The 22,082-nt window shown below is 41.9% G+C and overlaps 3 protein-coding genes across 8 annotated transcripts; 1 reads left to right on the forward strand and 2 right to left on the reverse strand.

Annotated features, from left to right (window-relative positions):
* Nucleotides 1–48: 48 nt before the first annotated feature.
* cfap126 (cilia and flagella associated protein 126) lies at nt 49–3,871 on the forward strand. 4 transcript variants are annotated; one of them, XM_026333311.1, is made up of 6 exons: nt 49–75; nt 406–551; nt 654–716; nt 913–990; nt 1,073–1,270; nt 3,161–3,871. In XM_026333311.1, the coding sequence occupies exons 2-6, from the start codon at nt 525–527 to the stop codon at nt 3,485–3,487; spliced, it is 693 nt and encodes a 230-aa protein (XP_026189096.1). In that variant the 5' UTR covers nt 49–75; nt 406–524; the 3' UTR covers nt 3,488–3,871. The 4 variants fall into 4 exon arrangements, with proteins under 4 accessions (XP_026189096.1, XP_026189095.1, XP_026189098.1 ...); XM_026333310.1 differs by having other exon boundaries at nt 54–75; nt 434–551; XM_026333313.1 differs by having other exon boundaries at nt 54–75; nt 434–551; nt 916–990.
* On the reverse strand, nt 3,061–9,132 carry LOC113146071 (alpha-1,3-mannosyl-glycoprotein 4-beta-N-acetylglucosaminyltransferase C-like). 2 transcript variants are annotated; one of them, XM_026333309.2, is made up of 6 exons: nt 8,982–9,132; nt 6,799–6,897; nt 6,371–6,524; nt 5,496–5,750; nt 3,740–5,387; nt 3,061–3,491 (listed from the first exon to the last, which is right to left on the reverse strand). In XM_026333309.2, the coding sequence occupies exons 2-5, from the start codon at nt 6,892–6,894 to the stop codon at nt 4,483–4,485; spliced, it is 1,410 nt and encodes a 469-aa protein (XP_026189094.1). In that variant the 5' UTR covers nt 6,895–6,897; nt 8,982–9,132; the 3' UTR covers nt 3,061–3,491; nt 3,740–4,482. The 2 variants fall into 2 exon arrangements, with proteins under 2 accessions (XP_026189094.1, XP_033181206.1); XM_033325315.1 differs by lacking the exons at nt 3,061–3,491; nt 8,982–9,132 and having other exon boundaries at nt 4,231–5,387; nt 6,462–6,524; nt 6,799–6,855.
* A 408-nt stretch (nt 9,133–9,540) lies between these two features.
* ap4b1 (adaptor related protein complex 4 subunit beta 1) lies at nt 9,541–22,008 on the reverse strand. 2 transcript variants are annotated; one of them, XM_026333425.1, is made up of 14 exons: nt 21,965–22,008; nt 21,591–21,778; nt 20,178–20,402; nt 19,960–20,090; nt 19,421–19,568; nt 18,423–18,708; nt 17,922–18,020; nt 17,277–17,388; nt 15,072–15,155; nt 14,848–14,951; nt 13,663–13,870; nt 13,267–13,581; nt 11,504–11,623; nt 9,541–11,325 (listed from the first exon to the last, which is right to left on the reverse strand). In XM_026333425.1, exons 2-14 carry the CDS (start codon nt 21,701–21,703, stop codon nt 10,829–10,831), a joined length of 2,442 nt encoding a protein of 813 aa, XP_026189210.1. In that variant the 5' UTR covers nt 21,704–21,778; nt 21,965–22,008; the 3' UTR covers nt 9,541–10,828. The 2 variants fall into 2 exon arrangements, with proteins under 2 accessions (XP_026189210.1, XP_026189211.1); XM_026333426.1 differs by having other exon boundaries at nt 21,924–22,000.
* Nucleotides 22,009–22,082: the final 74 nt, after the last annotated feature.

A 22,082-nucleotide genomic window follows, 5' to 3' on the forward strand; every position in this document is an offset into this window, starting at 1 on the left:
AACTGGTTTTCCGGTCAACAATTTCAAAATAAATGTCATTTGGGAATCTGCTACTTTGACGAAGAGGCTGATTAGGTTGGTGTGTGCTAATTCAGTCTAAGTTACGGGTGAGAAAGAGAAAGCCTTCACGAAACTAAAAATGTTCTATGTAATTTAGCATTAAAGCTATTAATGTTTGAATTTTTTTTGAAAGGTTCAGTTATATAATTATGTTTTATATGGTGCTGTATTGCATTCGCGTCTATTATTTTGTCCTCCTTATTTATATCACTGAAGCTAGTTTATATAATATAAACACGAGGATATAAACATTATTACCATAAAAAATAAAAGATTTGAGTAGTCATTTAGAAAGGATGTATATACAAACAGTCCACAAAGTTGTTTATCCATAATGATTTTCAGGTGTATTAAAAGGACGCTTATGCAACAGGTGTGCAGTCCAGGAGAGGAAATTATGCAGTCTGATCTTGTTGCTAGGCAACAAGTCAACAAAAACAGACGGAGGGTGTAGAGAGGCAGAAATGTCGACCCGCTACTCAGCAAATCAGGTAACTTGCAGTCTGACTGAAAATAGTGGCTAACATAAGATTCTGCTGTCGTGTTTTACTCATAGGCTCTGATATAACCTACTCTACACTTTCCATCCTCAGTACGACAGTGCCTTCAAGTCGCAGAGGCTGCAGAACTGGTGTGAGGCTAAGCCCTTCAAAGAGGTAGGCTACTGTTAGATCAGCAATCCTGTCCTGTTGTATTAAACCAGCTGTATTTGTTGCATTTCACATTGTCCGCTAGTTTCAAGAATAGCACTGTCATCTGAAAATGTGATGAGTGGCATGAGTTCATTGTGTGTGTGTGTGTGTGTGTGTGTGTGTGTGTGTGTGTGTGTGTGTGTGTGTGTGTGTGTGTAAGCAGAGACCCAGTGCACAGGTTGGTCACACCACCTTCATTGCCAATGACAGAGGGCATCTACTCCCAGGGGTAGTTAAGGTGAGGGCATCTCATTAAAACCAGCCTTTTTGTCACTGTGAATCTATGACCCCAGGACCTTTTGTGTGTTTGTTTGCTACAGAGGGGCAGTGCATGGTCGGACTTTAAGGGGACCTGGGATCTACCTGCTCGTATCCCAGCTTATCACATCAACCCTACAGGCCGCTCTGTGGAGGGTCTCAGCAGGCTGAGGTCCTGGGGTTTTGACCCACAGCACACTGGCACATCTCAGCCACTCAGAAGTAGCAGAAGCACAGGACAGGAAGACACTGGCAAACAGGTTAAAATTAGTATGAAGAAACCACACCTGCACCATTGATGCACTGCATTTATAGAAAATTGCTTCCTTGAACTCCTCCAACCTGTTTTGCTTCTTCCATTTTATCTGTTTAAAAAACACATACTGTTTTACATACATACGCATAGGCTACTGTTTTCATGCATTAGTGACAGTCACTGTAGTTACCTGTACAACCAAGACTTTCCAATTTCTAGGTAAGACTTGATAAATCTGATCTTTGAGCTGAGACTTACTCACAACCTGAAAGAGATTTGAGCAAACAAAGACTCCAATTTACTATTTCCCATAAATATTACTGATGTGCTACTGTAAGCAGAAATGAAACATCAGCAACAAATAATGTCTTTTCCTGCAAAAAAAAAAAAAACACACACAATTCTATTTCCAAATTAGTACCAGAAAAAGAACCTGGGGTTTTGACCCACAGCACACTGGCACATCTCAGCCACTCAGAAGTAACAGAAGCTTAGAACAGGAAGACACTGGCAAACAGGTTAAAACCATTATGAGGAAAACACACCTGTACCATTGATGCGCTGCGTTTATGGCAAAAACATTTCCTTGAACTCCTCCAACCTGTTTTGTTTCTTCCGTTTAATCTTTTTATCTGTTTAAAAAACGCATAGGCTACTGTTTTCATGCATTAGTGACAGTCAGTGTAGTTACCTATACAACCAAGATTTTCCAATTTCTAGGTAAGACTTGATAAATGTGATCTTTGAGCTGAGACTTAGTCACAACCTGAAAGAGTTTTGAGCAAGCAAAGACTCCAATTTACTATTTCCCATAAATACTACTGATGTACTACTGTAAGCAGAAATGAAACATCAGCAACAAATTTTAAAACAATACTTTATTTGCATTGTATCTTTCAGTAGAATCTAAATTGTTTTCTGACCAAAGGAGAGCTTGGGGCCTGTGGTGTCCTCATGTAGTGGCGCTTTCAGCTAGAAACCCAGTCCACCACAATGTGGAGCTAAGCTTCATTTGACTGTAAGACCATAGATGAAACCAGTTAATCTTGCAGGTTGAAGTAGGACAATGTAATGTTTGAAACAAACGGATAATTTCACAATTAAAACCACTCAGGAATGTTGCTGCTACAGCTTTATTTGGTCTAGTATGAGGAGTGTGGCTTATGGTAACAGCTTGTGATAAGATTGCTGTATAGGTAAAATGCATCATTGACTGTGTTGACTTTATGGCTCTTTTTAGTGCTAGTTTAACAATGCACTGTGGTCTTCACTGTTAAAATGTATTTTTCTCTTATGACCACAGTTCACTGCTCTTCAGCAAAGGTTACAATGGGAATAATGCCCCAAATGTCCAGGGCCTTTACAATGAGGTCATTAGGTTTTGCTGAACAGCAGGTAGTGTGGTCACACTGATCACAAACAGACTTTTAGTTTATAGTAATGTAAAGCACCGATGCAATGTTTCATATTTGGTATTACTGCTGTGGTTTACTCTTGTAAAATTTACAATGTGATTCTTTATACAGCAGCACCAACAGAGAAGCAGAGATAATTTCAATGAGAAAATGAAGAATCCCCCACGCTCCAAAAACCCACACTTTAATCCACAATTACAACATTATCATTTCAGAGACAAGGGCCCTCCCCTTTTGATCTGTACGTTACACACACACGTCACAAAACAAACCATATTCTTAACTTGACATACCAGCAAAATAAATTTATCTTTTTTAAAAACACCCCTTACTGTTGCTGAGGCGTTATAGGAAACGCCCTTCAGCCACCCTAACTTACTTTTTTTTTTTTTTTTTTAAACAAACTATTTTTTAGACTCCACCCTTTATTATTATGGGTCAATTAAAGGAGGCACCCTTTATTATTCATTTCATATCAGATGCAGGATGGTGTTGTCCAGTCCTCTGCAGCTGAAGCCCGAGCATCATCTGAGTGCCACAGTGTCACTGAAGATGAAAGAACCGCCAGCCAAAACCAAGACTCGCAGGAAGGTGTGGCTGGACTTGTCGCTCAGGCCATAGAAGACAAACAAGCTACTGAGGCTCCTGGGAAAGACAGGCTGCTGAGCCAGGGCTCTGCTGCTGAACAGGGGACTGCCTCTGAGACTGGCATAGTGAGACCAGTGAGCAAACTTTCAGAGAAAGCAGGCAGCCAAGCATCACGGCCATCCTCCAAGAGACACACAGGAAGTGCAGTGGACATTTAATTCTCTTAATGGATGAAAAATGTTGATTAAAAATAAATACCTTTTATACAACTATTTACTTGAACATAGCTGACTGTACTGAAATACTTTTCAACTGTTCAATCCTTAAAAGTCCATAGATGGTAAAGTGGTAAAAATAGAGCTTTTCTTACAATGTTGTTTAATGGTTATTTGTCTCTCTCAATAGTTGACTGAAGTAGTTTTTTGGGTTTTTTTTTTAAAACTTAAAACAGAAGAGTTTATGCTACCTACCTCTGTGGCTTCTACCATTTCACCAGTTATTCCTCCAGAATGTTGTATTGTTGTGTCAGCTGACGGGAGTAATGATAAGCACGCCAGTGTCATTAAACATAGCAGAAAAATAAACATTTTTTTCTCCTCTGTGGAAACAGCTTTATGTGATGTGTGATTGTCACTAGTCCCATTTAGACTCCTCTAAAATACTGGGATAGTTTTAGCAATTTTTTGCAGCATGATGGGCTGTACATAAAGTAGAGAATCACAATCTTTATTCACTTTGACACACTGATCAGGAAAATGTGGAAAATAAGATGCTCTCTGCCTCCAGAACACCAATAATAAAATTCTATGTATTTAGAGTACACAAACTAATGTGTATATTCTAATTTTCCATATTGCAAACCCCCCCCCCTCAAAAAAAACAGCACATTTGCACGCTAAATCAACATGATCAGTGAGTTATTCCCTCCACCAGACATTAACACTAGAAACAAAATACCCACTTCCGGTCTCAAAACACATTTATTTAAATGCATAAAAATATATAATGTGGTTGCTGGCACGTTGGAGGTTTCATTGCAAATCACATCATTATGTTGAAAAGGCACCATATCAGCGTGGTAAATACTTTCTTCATATATAGTTTCCTTAAGCACTAGATTCTTGTCTCAACAATTAAACTTTAACAAGGCACAAAGTGACATGTTCAACAAAGAAAAATAAATTATTAATTTAGCAGAAAATCTAATTTACACCTACGCTTGATGTGTATTTGTACTTAGCTTTGTTGTGATCCTGATTTTCCTGATGATCACCCAGTCCTTCTGCCCAGCTGTGACCTGAATCCTCAGGCAGGAAGAGGCAGAGCTATACTTTCTGTCCAACTCATGAACCTGAAACCTGCCATTCTCTAATGTCCCTACTGACTGGAACTCTTTACAACTCTTCTCCTCTTTATCAGTGGTAAGCACGTCCTGGCCTAGTTGCACCACAGCTGATTGTAGGACATCTTTGGCCCCTGACCCTGTTTCTACGACTATCCCTGTCACCAGTGTTGGGTCTGTGAACACCACAGTCAGGTAATTTCCTTTTTCTGGGTAGCGTCCCCAGAAAAATCCTTCCCCAGCATCCCATGCCAATTTGGGGTAGTGTTTCTGGTAGGTGGACATGTCAGAGTAAACATCTGCTGAAGGATTAGTGTAGAAGCTCTCCTCAAAGTCCCAGTCCTTCAGCTTGTTGTATGTCCCTTGGAATGAAGAGAATGTGCCCATGTGTTGGAACAGCGAAGGTTTAAGGATGATTTGCTCTTTCTGAGTCAGCAGTTCCCTGAAGTGATTCATCAACCAGTCACAGGGCATCTCCTGGTAGAAGAGGAAAAGGAAGCGGGCCAAGAGAGGAAGATTGGTGGATTTGTACAGTTTCCCAATGTAGCCCAGGGATGAGAATTCCAGCATGGCCCAGGTGCTCTTCTTTGCCTCTTGCTCCTCAATGTGCCTCTTGATGGTGGTGAAGAAGTTTTTTGCAGAAGAGACGTCGTCCTCTAGCTGGAGGTAGTACTGGCCAAGATGGGCACTGTAGTGGATCAGGAAGGAGTAATCCAGGTTCTGCTTAGAGCGGAATGAAACCCTTTCTGGAGCATCATTGTAGTTCCTCTTTAGACCTGCACGAGAACCAGTGAGACTTGTATCAGTATCACATGCTCAATAAAACACTTGAGACATGAATGTGAAAGAATGTGTGCGGTAGTAGGATCCTAAATGGACTGCACCTGTAAGAGGAGGGTACTGATCCTGAGGAACATGGAGGACCACCAGCTGGCCTTGCTCCAGCTCCAAGGCAAATTTTGTTTTGATTTCTATCACTGTGGCAACTCTCCAGCTGACGTCAAAATCTGCCAAGAGCACTATGAACACCATGGAGGAGCGTTCTTCAGGAGACGACTGTGAGAAGAGGGACTGCAAGGTGGGGATTAGATAGCTGCCTTTCCGCCTCTTTACAGATGACATTCCAACAGATAAATACCCTGAAATGTGTCAGGACAGAAACATGAAGAGTGAGGGGCTTTTGGATCAGTCAATATCATCATTATAAATCAGCTGCTTTTTCTGTTCCACTATTCTAACAGACAGTACTTATTCTAACAGACAGTACTTATGCACTGATGCATGAATCATGACACTTTACTAACACAGAAAGAATCTGACAGGGAAGACTGATGAATTCTGGTAACAAGAACAAAATGTAATCTACAATACAATACATCCCCTGATATGGTTTATCACAAAGTTGCACACACTGCAAGATTAGGATTTGTTGTAGATAAGAACCTAAACTTCTCTTGTTTTGGTCTCAAACCACAGCAAGGTCAGAGGATCACTGTCAGGAACAGATCAGACCAAACTGGAGCAGCAAGGAACTTGTTTTCATTTCCTCTAAGCAAGTTTTTACAGAAAACAAGTAATGGGTGAAGAAGAAGAATTACACGCAATATATTGTAAGAATTAAAGTCTATGCTGACCTACTGTGTTGGTGGTGTTTTCAGTACCTGTGTTACAGTTCTAAGGCCAACTATAAAAAAAATATCATCTATATTTTTCCATGTAATCAATGACAGAAAAAGGACCAATAAAGTGGATCACTTGCTCTGTTGAATAGATGGAGCTCCAGCAAGCAGCTGATAGGACACATTGAGAGGCAGGAACTCTCCCTCTTCAATCCAGAACTCCTTACTAACCAGTCTGTCTGCTTGCCAGGACAACTCATTTGGAATCGGCTCTTGTGACCTTGTCGGGCCACCCTGCAAAGCATATACAGTTATAATGGAATATGCTTATATAACAATATTTTGTTATGCAGTTGACTTTGCCACCAATCTGTAACCTTGGATGTTTGGATTTCTAAAGCAAGTCCAGTGTAAATATACAGTATGAATGATTCCTTTTTAAAATGCATCTGTTCAAGTTGGTTAGAAGTGGATGCATGCTTTGTTTCAGGTAAACATCAAAAGCGTTGCAGCTCATGAGCTGAAATCTAATCCTAGGTGCTCTTTGTTCATGTGGGTGTATACTCACATCAGTGAGGAAGTCTGAATGGCTAATGAGGTATAACCCCCCGACGACAAGCAGAACTGCCACAGCAATATTCTTCTTCTTTGCATGACGCCGCATTTCCTATCATATTCCGATCCCCACCCATACACACATGCACACACACACACACACACACACACAAAGTGGAAACCCCATCAATCACAGTGATATATAACTCAGCACAATAAATAAATAAATCCTAATTTAGTAAATAATTCAGCTAATAATGAATTAATGTTTCAGAAGACACAGCAACAGGTTAGATTGGGACCTACTTTGGTCCAAACAGGTAGTTCTTTGTGCTGCTTAGAGACTAATGTAAACATTTACACTCAGTGAGAAAATGTAAAACAATTTCTGGTGCCGCTGAACTGGCTGCATTGTACTGATGTGTATCTAGTATTGTATCCACTCCATTGATATCACCAAGGCTAGGCTAAAACAAGAAAAAAAAACCCTGTCTAATGCAGCACAGACCACAGCCAGAGATGCTGTTCTTTTCTCCATCTGCTGGATGTTACCATTTGATCAAATCAGTAGTCAAACCCTGAATCATTAGTCATCCAAATTTACCCCTCAACCCGCACAATGTTTTAGGATTATCAGATAATCTTGATGTAATTAGCTGAGAATGATTTTGAGAAATAAATTAACCTAAATGAAACATGGTAAAGCAAAGCAACTTTATGAAGTTAACTTCAAATTAAGATGAGATGGACTACAATAAATGTAAAAGATGAGAACTACATCTGCACAGTCACAATAAAAACCTGTGCTGAAGCATCAGAGCCAACAATGGTGTGTAGCATATTATGACCTGTGAACTGATTACTAACAGCAGATTTAGATGCCTGTTGTTGCAATGAGCTTGTTCACAAATCTGCTGTAATTATTTTTTAAATTAAAAATGACTGATTGAACTGGCCACACCCAGTTCCAGACTCTTCAGCCTCTTATTTATACCATTTCATTCCCTGTTAAGTCTATTTTGTGGTAACTGCACATAATGAGCAATTTAACACAGACTTGAGTAGAAAACCTGACTAGAAACTAGTGTAATCAAATAAAGCACAATTTAAAGTGCACAGACTATGCTAGCTGCCTGTTTTATTTTTTTATTTTTGCCAGATCCTTTGCTATTGTGCAGCTCATGCCTAACATAATCTGAATAGCGTGCAGAGCAAGTCTAAGGGGAAGGACTGTGTAAAAACTTCCTCGTGTCTGGGAACGAGCTACATTGCAGTTATTGTGTTAAAACGATTGGTTAATGTCCCCTCCAACTCCTCCTCATGACTTTTTCTTTATTTTGTCAACAAGTGTCCAGACCGTCCACTAAATATAGACCATCTATAATTAGCTCAGCATGACCCGCGTCCTCTTTTACTCCACATTCAAAGGTCCAGACAGTGTGTGTGTAGTTGTGAGAACCTGAGAGGGTTTTAAACGACTCAATATATAATCCCAAAGCTATCACAACAACACCGCAGCCAGCCTCATGGTTAGCGTTCTGGAGATAACTTAACCTAAGGGTAGCGTTACATCCCAAGACTCGGGAGTAGACTCTGATACGTACTGTAAAGTCTGTTTTCGCTACAGATATGGGTTTCTTCTATACCTCATCTGGGTCCAAGCTTCACCCTAACCCTAACCAGTCGTGTGTCACGGTTTTCAATCAGACCAAAACCTCACCGTGACCAGTTATCTCTGCCTACCCCTGGGGCTTCGGGATCTAACGTTACCATAACGTTTAGCTAACGTTACGCTCCTAAAAGGTATCGTCACACAAACTTATTCACTCGTTGTGTGTTAAAGTTAGCTAACACCGTGAAACACTGTCATAATATTAACACACGTGCTGCTGAAACATAGAAAGAAATACAGTGTGAGATATTAATGTCGACGTGATTTATTTTAAGTAGCCTGACGTTACTTAACGTTAAAGTATAATTATGATAACATACAGTTACAGAAAAATAGCGCTGCTGGCACCAAAGTATAAAAACTGAGTCATAACTGTTGAAGGGTTAGAAATTATATTTAAAAAAAACAAAAACGAAGTTAGATAAAAATATTATATATTGGCCAGTAAAGTCACCACACACAGAAAAGCTGCAGGACATCGTTACGGTAAAACGTGTGTCGAAAATGATAATGCACTCACTTACCCCCGTTACAATCAGCACACTCCAGAGTTCAGCGATTACAAGGCCCGGAACATAAACCGAGACATCCACCGAGAGGTAACACAGAGAATACGCAACCGCATCCTGTGCTAGGATCCACACTGACTGCAAGATGCTCGGCAGTGACAGCAAAACTACCGGTGAACCAGCTGTGTCGTCACACCGAAGACCAACCCAACAGGACGTTAGAACAATAGCAACCAGTGTGTTTTACTACACGTAGAGTATCCAAAGTGAAAGTAGTCATTGTGCAGAATGGCCCATCTCTCATGAATGTATCTGATATTATTGGATTCTAATTATTGATGCATTATTGTGTTCATCACTTTAATGATGCAGCTGGTAAAGGTGGAGCTAATGTTAACTACCTTATATACTTCTAATTTGAAGTACTGCTGGGTAGTTTGGGAATTTCCCACCAGGGATCAATAAAGTTTGATGATTAGACTGTATTTTGTTTGATTCATCTGATTCTGAAAAGGAACTAAAGTTAGCAGATAAATGTAGAGCAAGAAAAAGTACAAGGTTTGACTCTGACAAATGCAAATAAGTATTTTTATTTTATGACACTTCATACTTCTACACTACATTCAAGATGCAAATATTTAGTGTTATACTACATCTGTCTGACAGCTGGAGTTACTTTTTAAATAACAATTTTAGCCAGTTCCTGTCTGGTGAAAACTGGTCCAGTCTTTAAAAGCTACAACAGTAAAGTTCAATATATACAGTGCATGTTGAAGCATTCATCCCAAAACATTGTTTTCCTGCATACTGATTACTTTTGATACATTTTGCTGATGATACTTTTACTTAAGTAGGATTTGATTACAGGACTTCTACTTGTCATGCAGTATTTTCACAGTGTAGTATTGCTACTTCTATCTAAGGCTCTGAATAGTTCAGAATTACAAGTTAAAATGCTGCACCAAAGTGTTACTTATATATATGTACAGTCAAGCCCGAAATTATTCATACCCCTGGCAAATTCTGACTTAAAGTTACTTTTATTGAACCAGCAAGTTTTTTTTTAACCGAAAATGACAGGCTTCGCCCAAAAGATAATAAGACGATGTACAAGAGGCATCATTGAGTGATGTGTGTTTGTATGTATGTGTGTGTGTGTGTGTGTGTGTGGAAAGCCTATTTTCAGTCAGGTTGTGTGTTTGTGTTTCCTTTTTGAGCCAGCTGTTGTCATGATAGCCTGCAATGTACACAAAGACCATGGTTAAATTTAGAGGTGGAGCCCCCACTGCCTTTTAGTTTCAGGTTCCTGCCTTGCACTGCATGCCATAAAGGAAGGAGACCCCCACCCCCACTTTTCTTCTCCATTAAATCATGTGTTCTTCAGTGCCCATTATAAAAAGATTGTTGGTTTTGGTGCAGTGGGACTAGAGCTCCATAGTGCCCCCCATCAGGCAAAAAAGGACATAACCTGAACTTTTTAATCTTATTACAGCAAGACTGACAAAACAGCAAATTGAGGAGATTAACAGCCTGAAGCTGAAGCTTATTTCATTACTGAATGCTTCCTTGTTAACACACATTTTAATTATTTGAAGACTGCACTCTTCTTCAGTTCACACACACTTCAGTTCATTTCAGATGTCACTTCATGGAAAGTGAAGTGTAGTCTGCCAAACCCACTCATCCAAACAGTCAGTCTGACAACACAAACAGAGGATTTTGCAAAGTAAGGGGACTTGCCTTTGCTCCCACCTCCAAGGGGCTGTTTGCAGTAATGGTGAGTGTGGCCTGTGAACATCATTGGAAGGACTTAGAGTACATGCAGTGATGTGTGTTTGTGTGTGTGTGTGTGGAAAGCCTATTTAAGCTGTGTCTGAGGACAATGTGTGCAGAACAGTGGTGAGGATAGCGAGAAACCCCTTTAAAGCATTGTCATCTCTTGGTTGCTGTTTCAGAGTCACTCGAACTCCCTCCTCTTCTCCGTCTCCTCTCACCCTTTCCGTCCTGCTCAGCACCTCAGCTGTGGCTTCCGCTCCCTCTTTCACCTCCTCACCCTCCCTGCCTTCCTCCACCACTTCTCCATCACCCATGCCTTTCTTTACTCTGACTTTCTGATGTGCCTCCCCAGTGTACAGTAGCTCCCCCAGTATGAGCGTACTGTGGGGTGTGTCAACAGAGCGTATGCACTGGGTGTGTGTGTACAGGTAGACCCTCCAAGGGAGTGTGTGTGGTGGTGTGAAGGCCACTGTCTGGATATTGACCAGCTGCATGGCCGCCTGAAGGCTTTGTGGGGAACAGTGCGGTATCGCCGGACAGTGGACCATGCACACATAATCCCCCTCCGTCACCGTCTCAGCACCTGGCCACAATGAGACAAGGAGCATTGTCAACACAAGAGCCTTTTAAATGTCAGAAAATGCTGAGAATGTCCACTGAGGCACAGATTCATGACACAGAGGCCCCACAGAAATCAGCAGTTGTGCACTACACACAAACTCATTATTTATTACTGTTATAACATCCTTCCATTTACTTACTTTGCTCAGCATGCAAAGTCCTTATCTGCAGCCACAGACACTCAAACTCCTCTGGGCTGAGAGTCGGTGAGACAGACAAACTGAGGGGGGCCATGACAGTGGAAGCATCAGCACTGGAGCCTGTAGGCCAACAGGGGAAAGATGCAGTGACAGTGTAGGAAATGGTGGACAGACGGAGGATAAGATCACAGTAAAGGCAGACAGAGCAACTGTGTGAAAAATCATGTTTATATTTTTTCTTTCTTTTCGCAAATCTGTCATAGCCATTCACAGACTTTATCCTGCATAGAGTAAAAGCATATTTGCAAGCAATTATACAAGCAGTTCAGGACTGGATGAGTCCCTACAAGCTTTTCTGTCTGATGAGATGATGTACCAGGTACTACGGTTATGATTTCATTATACTAGAATAATTGTTGTCTGGAAGCTTTAATGGGTCTGTAGCTATAATTCTTTTGATGCTGGTTCTGTACCCATGAGCACAAAGAAATTCCAGAGATTTGGCAGAGAAATACCAGAAATACCAACAACTTGTTTAAATGTCAAAGAATCAGTGCAACTCTGTGTTAAACAGCTTTGACAGAGCAGACAGACAATCAAATTGTGTTTCAAGTCTGGACAGTCAGCGAGCATCTGTCTAAAAGACTGAAAATCCTACAACAACATAAGAATTACAGCACTGCACATTGTGCATACAGTGGCTACTTTATTAGGTATACCTACACAATCTACTGGTGTTTAATGCAACAGGTCTGATGTAAATTCTACCTTTACCAAGTTTATAATGTTTCCTTTCTATGTTTATTACTGTTCTGAGGTCAGTTAATTGTGGAGTTGAAGCTGTAAACTATATTATATAGTCGTTTTTGTCCTACCCATTTACACATGATGGGGCCAAAATATTAGAAACACTCCTCAGTGTGAGCGCTCAGCTTTCCTCAGATTTGTAGATGAAAGTGCAGCTGTGGGCTCATAAGGAAGAAAAACACAGGCTTCTCATGCTCTTTGAATTTGTCCCTCACCAGAGAATATTGTCATGAATGATTGACCTCACTGCTCACACTATAGCGATGGAGATGTAGAGACCCAAAGTGATGCTCACAATGAGCATACCACGCTACCCTGTTGGTTTTTTTTCCAGTAAAATTTATTCAGGTGAGATGTGTCCATAACAATGTTAACAGAAATAGAAAAAGTTGGTTGGTTGTTGGTGAACCCAGTGGTTATTTAATCTTTGGCATACTTTGGCATAGAAGTTAATCACTTTTACTATGACAGCTTTTCTTCATCATGAGTTCTGAAGTTCCTGTTTTTACCAGATAGTAACAGGACTTTCAGGACAGGGCAGGACAGGACAGGACAGGATAGTAACAACGTAACTTTCTGTGTTGATAGTCACTCAACCACTCAACCACTCAACCAGATGATAGTCACTCAACCAGAAAGTCACGTTGTCTTTAACCAAACCACATGAGTCCTGGCAGTGAACCTTCCTGCCCTTCCCCTCCAGTTGTCTTGAAAACAACTGTGTGGCCAATAACTGTCTGACATATTTACTCACTAATAGACCAGTTAGCAAGAAAAAGTGGAGAATGTGTCACCTATGATGACACTAGAAAAACTGGACATCCCATTCAACCTCATTTAAAGGGCTCTGAAGAAAATATCTGATCTGTTTATTTTCATTTTCTTCCTCTGAGAAACACATTTAGTGAAGGTTTTACAGCCTGGCCACTGTATACTCTAGTAACGCTGTCACTCACCTGAAGAAAGCTTCTCAGTGGGGCTACAGCTCAGTGTATCTGTGAGATTAGTGTTAGGCTTGGGGTTAAAGGTCACATGTTCAGGGCTTCCTCTGCTTGCAGACTCTGTCTCTATGGCGCCCTCCCTCAAAGGCTCCAGAGTGTTAAAGCTGTGTGCCCACTGGCTAATGGGCTCTGCAGAGCGGCCAATCAGAACACCGAGGGAAGGGTCTGACCTTCGACCCTGGAGGACTTTTCGTGTCTCATCTATCCCACAATGCAACAGGCGGTAGTAGAGCAGTGCTTGGTCACGTATGCACATGTTTGACTCCTCCTCTGGAAAACACAAGCATGTAAACAATGACTTCTCCTTCTCTCTCCCTCTTTGTTTTTTAACACACACATGCACACACAGACCTATGCAGTAGTGCAGCAGTCTTCCAAGCATGTCTTGTGTTTCAGCAGGCCGACACAAAAACAGTCTCATGGTGGCCGTCAACAGCTCCATCTTGACTCCCAGCGAGGCCTCGCTCCTCACTCGGTCAATGAACCCCTCCAGAGTGTAGGGGGCACTGGAGACGCGCTCCCCATACACGCCCAGCAACCACAGCAAGGCCTGTCTGCCCTAATTGAGGACAAGGACAATGTGCATGTATAATAGTGAGGCTATACTCAATAACAGTGAATCTGTGTGGTTCAGTACAGTTAAGCAGCAGCACAAATGACAGCTGTTCAGCAGACCCTTGCCTGGTTTCTCTGTGTTTTGTTTATTAAAATGTATAGGGATGTTCGTAAAGTTAAACCAAATGCAAAGTAGTGCATTCATACATCAACAAAGACGTGGAGAAGATTTTCCATTTACAGGGAAACAGCAGCAGAGCAGGAGTTTTGGCACTGACAGGAATTCAGCACAGCAGGGTGGAGGCCTGGGCTGTGCTGTTAAAAGATAGCCCTCTGTACAGCTGCTACACCTTTCCTGTATTTGTACCCAAGTATTTCCATTTAATTCGGCTTTATTTTCTTTGCTGCACTGCATTTCATACATCCCAGAATGCAAAACAAAGCTTTTTATAAAAGGTTACTGTGGAGAAATTGATGAAGTTGATGAATTGAAGACGATTAGGCACATAAGAATGAACTATAGCATAAATGAGTCAGTTTTGCTGTTTGTTTTCTAATCTACCCTTAGAAGAACATCAGAGAATAGTAAAACCTCTACAGTCTGCAAGCTGAGCCCCATTCACTTCAAGGCAGAAACAAAGGGACACAAGCAAAGCACCACAGACTGAAATAACCCAAAAAACTGGATGTATAGAGTCCATAATTCATTACAGAAACTGATTAAGAGAATAAATTTTCAGGGGCTTTAAACTTTAATATATAGAATATAATATCACTGTAGAAATAACCATTTTGCTGATTTGTAGATATTTTGTTGATACTTGTGTATTTTCACCAAGTTAATCTTTGTTTGCTTTTACGTGTTATAGAATATTTCACATGATGTTGGTACTACTTTCATGTACGTCAAGGATGTGAATATTTTACGACTTTGATCTGTGACATTTTCACATCCCGGCTCTGTGTGGATGTGGGTCTGACCTGACTATCCTGCAGTGTCTCCTCACAGCCTTCGAGAGCCAAACACACAGTGTCGTTACACTGAGGACACACCCAGACCAGGTCACGCATTGTCTGCACCACCGCTGAGCAGTGGCAGTGGAGGGAGGTGAGGAGAGAGAGAGAGGGGTGGGTGATAAGATAAGTCTATTATCTGACATTACAGCTGCACAGTGACAGCTTAAAGAGGGGGAAAGAGGTTTTACCAGAGGTGATGTGCTCCTGTTTGAGCCCGAGCAGTCCAGTAAGGATCTCCAGGCATTTGTCGCTGTAGCTCCGCCCAATTCGCCCTGCACCCAATCCACACAGGATAACATGAGAAACATCATGCTGATCAAATACAGAAAGCCAAATTAGGAAGCACAGCTTTAACCAGAGCAAAATGAACACTCACAACATCATGTGATGGGACTTTACTAAATTTCTCAAGCATCCCAAATGCAACACATTTCCATATCCTGCCTCTAGGATAGGATCCTCAGTATGTCACATTACAGTGAGTACGGAAAGTATTCAGACCCCTTTAAATTTTTCACTTTGTGTCATTGCAGCCATTTGCCAAAATCAAAAAAATTCCTTTTATTTCTCATTAATGTACACTCAGCACCCCATCTTGACAGAAAAAAACAGAAATGTAGAAATTTTTGCAAATTTATTAAAAAAGAAAAACTGAAATATCACATGGTCATAAGTATTCAGACCCTTTGCAGTGACACTCCTATTTAACTCACATGCTGTCTATTTCTTCTGATCCTCCTTGAGATGGTTCTGCTCCTTCATTGGAGTCCAGCTGTGTTTAATTAAACTGATTGGACTTGATTAGAAAAGACACACGCCTGTCTATATAAGACCTTACAGCTCACAGTGCATGTCAGAGCAAATGAGAATCATGAGGTCGAAGGAACTGCCCAAGGAGCTCAGAGACAGAATTGTGGCAAGGCACAGATCTGGCCAAGGTTACAAAAGAATTTCTGCAGCACTCAAGGTTCCTAAGAGCACAGTGGCCTCCATGATCCTCAAATGGAAAAAGTTTGGGACGACCAGAACTCTTCCTAGACCTGGCCTTCCAGCCAAACTGAGCAATCGTGGGAGAAGAGCCTTGGTGAGAGAGGTAAAGAAGAACCCAAAGATCACTGTGGCTGAGCTCCAGAGATGCAGTAGGGAGATGGGAGAAAGTTCCACAAAGTCAACTATCACTGCAGCCCTCCACCAGTCGGGGCTTTATGGCAGAGTGGCCCGACGGAAGCCTCTCCTCAGTGCAAGACACATGAAAGCCTGCATAGAGTTTGCCAAAAAACACATGAAGGACTCCCAGACTATGAGAAATAAGATTCTCTGGTCTGATGAGACCAAGATTGAACTTTTTGACGTTAATTCTAAGCGGTATGTGTGGAGAAAACCAGGCACTGCTCATCACCTGCCCAATACAATCCCTACAGTGAAACATGGTGGTGGGAGCATCATGTTGTGGGGGTGTTTTTCAGCTGCAGGGACAGGACGACTGGTTGCAATTGAAGGAAAGATGAATGCGGCCAAGTACAGAGATATCCTGGAAGAAAATCTCTTCCAGAGTGCTCAGGACCTCAGACTGGGCCGAAGGTTCACCTTTCAACAGGACAATGACCCTAAGCACACAGCTAAAATAACAAAGGAGTGGCTTCGGAACAACTCTGTGACCGTTCTTGACTGGCCCAGCCAGAGCCCTGACCTAAACCCAATTGAGTATCTCTGGAGAGACCTGAAAATGGCTGTCCACCAACGTTCACCTGACAGAACCTGATAGAACTGGAGAGGATCTGCAAGGAAGAATGGCAGAGGATCCCAAAATCCAGGTGTGAAAAACTTGTTGCATCATTCCCAAGAAGACTCATGGCTGTACTAGCTCCAAAGGGTGCTTCTACTCAATACTGAGCACAGGGTCTGAATACTTATGACCATGTGATATTTCAGTTTTTCTTTTTTAATAAATTTGCAAAAATTTCTACATTTCTGTTTTTTTCTGTCAAGATGGGGTGCTGAGTGTACATTAATGAGAAATAAAATGAACTTTTTTGATTTTGGCAAATGGCTGCAATGACACAAAGAGTGAAAAATTCAAAGGGGTCTGAATACTTTCCGTACCCACTGTAACATCCTCTAGTTACTGTTCAACCAGTGTGACAGAGATAATGCTGACCTTTGCATCACAGGGAAGTGGAGTCAAAGAAAAGCATGCACCATTCAGAGAGACGAGAGTCGGGGAGTATTATCATAGTTGCAGATTATCAGTCTGACTCACAGCTACATTTTTTGCAATAAAGTGTAAAATCATGACAAGGACATAAAATCAAATAAAAAGAATATGATAATAATCATACGTTCATGCATTACATTGCCATACAATAATTATAATAATGTGAATGTGTGTTTACCTATAGCTGAGATTGCAGCCTGGGCAGTGTCAGTGTTGACATCAGTGCAGTATCCTTTGAGCTCGTCCAGTAACATGGCGACATTCTCGTCATTCACCAGCTCCACCAGCACCTGCACAACAGAGTTTCCTTTACTATTGTTAAAGCACTGAAGTTCTACTGCCAATGCTGGGCAACAGTTATGGATCTGTATGAACTGTAGCAACTGGTATGGTTAAAGCTCATCTGTCACACACTTTCAGAACATTTTTAAAGTCTCTAAAGTCTCTAGTCTCATTGTGTCAGTCAGTGTATAAGCTGCTGCCAATTTGTTTGCACTTAGTGTAAGGCTTGCTGTGGTTGCACTTTACTACCCAGACTTGTTACAAGCGTTTCTATAAGAACTTGAAGTCTGGTTACACCAGAGGAGTGGCTGGCTCCTAAACTTAAAAAAACAGTAAAAAATAGCTAAAAATACAAATTAAAGGAATAGTTCAACATTTTGTGAACTTCATTTTGTTATTGAGTGTCAAATGAGACCTGTGCATCTTCTCTGTGCACTAAATATGCAGCTGGATAGAATATCATAGAAGAAAAAAATGAAAGAGGTCACAGTAAAGATCTGTTTCTCTGAAAAAATGCAGCTTTGAGCCCAACAAGTTTCACCTGCATCTTCCTTTGCTTGATGTAAGCTGGCTCAGCATAGCCACAGAAGAAGCGCTTGTAGTGCGCACCCATCAGGCCAGGGAGGGAACGCAACAGCAACTACAAGGAGGAAAAACATCCATTTTATCTCTAAAAATGTGTCCACACGACTCTGACGAAAGCAGCAGTTCAGGCAATGATACGGGGCTTCTTTTACCACAGCTCAATGTCACACAGACATACAAATGATTAACTTTGCTCATGCAAACTTATCCTTTCCAGACCAAAATGATTTGAAATGAATTTGAATTCTGCCTTATTCAAAGTATCGTCTCTACTCACACACGCACACTTCATTTACATTCACACAGGACTAAGAAAGATATACTTTACTGTATAACACTATACAAAAATAACATTTCACTGTTTTTGAGAATGAATGAGAATGAGAATGCCATTGTTTTACAGTGGATGCAGTGAGTTGGCAGGTTGGCATAAAAGCTCGGAGCCTTGCAGTCTGACCTGAATGTGGCAGAGGGCGGTGAACCTCATCTCTCTGGACGTGCTCCCACAAGCAGCCAGCAGGGGCCCATGCACACGCTCCAGGGCCGCCAGGCTGACAGCCGGCAGGACAGAGCAGAGGCTGAGGAAGAGGCTGAGAGTGGCAGCCATGACTGGAGGGTGGGGGCTGACCAGGGAGGTGTCTAGCAGAGACAGGATGTCAAAGAGCTCGTCCTCTGACTGAGGCCGGTAGCGCTGTAGAATCCTCAGTATGTCGCATTGTCCCCAAACGTCACACTCCTTCATCCTGGGAGTACAGACACATGTGAGGAACCACCAGAATGTACTCAGTCTGTTGCTCTGTGTATAAGAAGCAAACCCACAGGAAAATGGCTTCCACAGGCCAAGAAGTTGAAAAGTGTTACTCTTTTTTTTTTTTTTTTTTTTTTTTCCCATGAAATTTGTGTAGAATAGGAAACAAAAAAATATCACCGGCAATTTGCTTTAAAAGAATCATTTGACTGTTTGGGAAATACACAATTCTTTGCTTACACTCTCACATCCGAGCATAAGCCTTAAGTAGGAAGGTCACTGTCAGCCAAGAAATATAACCCCTCATGAAGCTTTCCTGGTTACAGTGACTTAGAAAGAAATCTATTAAGAAGCACTGGGGAGCAATATGGCTCTGCTGATTTGATTACACAGGGAGAGCCAGGTGCACTAGTGCAGAATAAGGCTCTGATTATACACTGACTGGACACAAAATTAGGAGGAAGAACAACAGGATGTATGTATGTCAAAACGCACACTTTCTGTGACCCTCGCATGGCACCGATCACAGTTGACATAATGTAATTTTTACCACAATATTTAAAAATAGGAAAATTTTTATTCTCCTCAGTTCAGATGGAGGAATAAAAGATAATATGCAAAACTTACTATGGCTAAAGTTTTGGCTCATGCAAAAAAGCACACTGACACCTAGATAAACTTCCCTTATTTGCCAGTTATTCAACAACCTGTTGAGGAGGTGATGGCTGATAGGTTTGTTAATAGCAACTCCCCCCTCCTCCTTCAGGATCTCCTCCAGAGCTCGAAGGCAGTTCACCATCACCACGGGGTCTGGGTCCCTCAGCAGGCTGTACAGCTCATTCACCACTGCACCATCTGGAAGAAACAAAAAGCTTGTGGATGCAAATTCAGAGCATGAACACAAACAGGGATCAAGAATAACTGAGCTGTTTCTACAAATGTGTAAAATCAGCAGAGATCCCCTCTAATGCTGTAACATAAATTGCTTTAGTCCATACAAAAGCTCAACAAAACATTCATCCTTATACAGACTGGCATGTAGATTAACTGGATGCAGGCAACAGTTTCTATTCATACAAACTACTGCGATATTGCAATAAAAACAAATTAATTCTATAAAACATAGCTTTATTGTCTAGTAAGTAGAAACCATGAACCTTAGAACCAGGTGAGGTCAGAACCCAAAATCACTCCACAACAGGTAATCACAATGAATAAAAAGCAGAAAGCCATCCACCCACGCTACCTATCTCAGAGTCGGGCTGGACATTGTGCAGTTTGGCCCAGCCGAGCACAGCCACTCGTCGCACGCAAGCTGCCCTGTCCCTGAGTCCTGCTGTCAGAGGCTGCTCTACATATTCCACCAGACTGGGCAACCTGGGACACAGTCAGAAACTGAATTATTCCAGCAATCCCAGGCGGATGTGACAGCTTGTACTTAGCTTGATGTGTCCAGGAGCTCACCTGAGGTTGGTCATGTTCCTCAGGGCCAGGCTGCGGACCATGGGGTTTGGATCCTGACAGTCCTTCCTCAGTGTGTTGATGACCAGCAGAGATAACTCTGGGTTCAAAGTAGCGTAGGAACACAAGAAGACATACACAAGTTTCTTCTGGACTATGTCCACTGTGGCACAGGCTTTTACCATCTCACTGAACAGGCCTGATACATCTACACCTTGTGACATTGCCCTGAGACAGAAGTGGAGGAGAAACAGAATGGAGCATAGAAAAAGGAAGAAGAGGGAAAAGAAAGGAGACAAAAAGAGAGAAGGAGAGAGTAAGGGGTCAGTGAGAAAACATGGGAAAAGAGGGAAAGAGACACAGAAAATGTGATGTGAAAAGACAGACAGTACAGACTGCTATGTAAGTATTCCATTTTATGACCATGAAGAAGCCCAGACAGGGCCTGAGTGTGGTTGCCAGGATGAAGGAAACCAGACTTCACTTTTATTAGAAAAACACCTAAAGATGAAAAATAGCCTGGAAGTCAAGATCTCTTTAGATACTTGTGTGAAAAAGAACAGCACTGGCCTCCACACAGAAATGGTTCACCTGGAATATAACCAGGGTAGACCAGGCTTTAGGGGGGAAATTTCTGGACATGTAAAAACTCTGACTTGCTGGGAGTGACAGAGGAAATTAGGATTCATCCTTTGGGAACTGTAAATGTTGCTGAGATATTTCGGTCCAGACTGTGATGGGGCTGAGTGATAGAGAGGCACTAGCACTCCTAGAGCCAAGACACTCAAACTAATTTGAGTTTTTATTGAAATGTGAGGTTTTTTGTATTTTGTATTTGCTGTTTTTCTCTTGAGCTTTCCTGTGTTGAGCCTTTGGAGTCAGAATTGTCTTTATTGCCAAGCACGTTTACACATACAAATAACCTGACTATGGCACAGTGGTTCTCACTGGGCTTCATCATAACAGTATCTACACATCCATTATCTATACCCGCTTATTCCTCTTTAGGGTCACAGGGATCTACTGGAGCCTATCCCAGCTCTCTTTGGGTGGAAGGCAGGGGTCCACCCTGGACAGGTCACCAGTCCATCACAGGGCCACATAGAGACAAACAACCTCACACACTCACACTCACTCCTATGGACAATTTAGCGTCACCAATCAACCTGACATACATGTTTTTGGACTGTCAGAGGAAACCAGAGTACCTGGAGAAAACCCACACAAGCACAGGGAGAACATGCAAACTCCACACAGGAAGGTCCCTATTGGGTTTCAAACCAACAACCTTCTTGCTGAGTCAACAGCACTAACCACTAATCTCACTGCTGTGAGTCAACAGTGCTAACCATTAATCCACCGTGTTGCCCAGTATGTACACATAAGGAAAAAAATAAAAGGAGTGGGGGGACCTACCTGAGAACCCTGAGGACAGTGTTTCTGTAGCGCAGCTGGTCGGACTGAACGTTGGGGTTGGACAGAGCTCTCCTCAGCTCCCTCACGGTGTCCTCGCTGCCCAGGTAAGGCATGGTGGCCCCAACAAGCCTTACACTAAGAGCAGAGTCCCCGGGGGCCTCAGCAGCCAGGTAGCACAGCACATGAACCTAGCAGGTAAGAATAATTGGGGCTTTTATCGTACAATTCTGAATCAAAGCTGAAACCAGTCACCCTTGCTCTCTTGCTATCTAAAATACCATTTACTACACCGGTTGCTTAACACAATAAGCGACAGTAAAGTAAAATAATCACCGACAAAGTCTTTAAACAAGAGATTTTATTCGCATCTTTACCCGGACGACTGAAATGTTTACAAAGCACCCGCTTCCGCTTTTCTTCTTCTTCCCCCTCTAGCGTCTGTGTTTAATTACATGCTGCCCTCTGCTGGTTATTTGGGAACAACAGGCATTT

Source organism: Mastacembelus armatus, chromosome 7 (assembly GCF_900324485.2).
Source record: "Mastacembelus armatus chromosome 7, fMasArm1.2, whole genome shotgun sequence".
NCBI lineage: Eukaryota > Metazoa > Chordata > Actinopteri > Synbranchiformes > Mastacembelidae > Mastacembelus > Mastacembelus armatus.

Bases quoted from the DNA above. Each gene is read 5' to 3' on its own strand.
- cfap126 (XM_026333311.1), top strand. From the start codon at position 525: ATGTCGACCCGCTACTCAGCAAATCAG. The intron at 552-653 runs GTAACTTGCAGT...TTCCATCCTCAG, and splicing joins CCCGCTACTCAGCAAATCAG to TACGACAGTGCCTTCAAGTC. The intron at 991-1,072 runs GTGAGGGCATCT...TGTTTGCTACAG, and splicing joins TACTCCCAGGGGTAGTTAAG to AGGGGCAGTGCATGGTCGGA.
- LOC113146071 (XM_026333309.2), bottom strand. From the start codon at position 6,894: ATGCGGCGTCATGCAAAGAAGAAGAATATTGCTGTGGCAGTTCTGCTT. The intron at 5,751-6,370 runs GCAAGTGATCCA...GACACATTTCAG, and splicing joins AGCTCCATCTATTCAACAGA to GGTATTTATCTGTTGGAATG. The intron at 5,388-5,495 runs GTGCAGTCCATT...GTTCTCGTGCAG, and splicing joins TCAGTACCCTCCTCTTACAG to GTCTAAAGAGGAACTACAAT.
- ap4b1 (XM_026333425.1), bottom strand. From the start codon at position 21,703: ATGCCTTACCTGGGCAGCGAGGACACCGTGAGGGAGCTGAGGAGAGCT. The intron at 18,709-19,420 runs GTTGTTGAATAA...CTGTACTCCCAG, and splicing joins AGCCATCACCTCCTCAACAG to GATGAAGGAGTGTGACGTTT. The intron at 18,021-18,422 runs GTCAGACTGCAA...TCCTCCTTGTAG, and splicing joins CCGCCCTCTGCCACATTCAG to TTGCTGTTGCGTTCCCTCCC.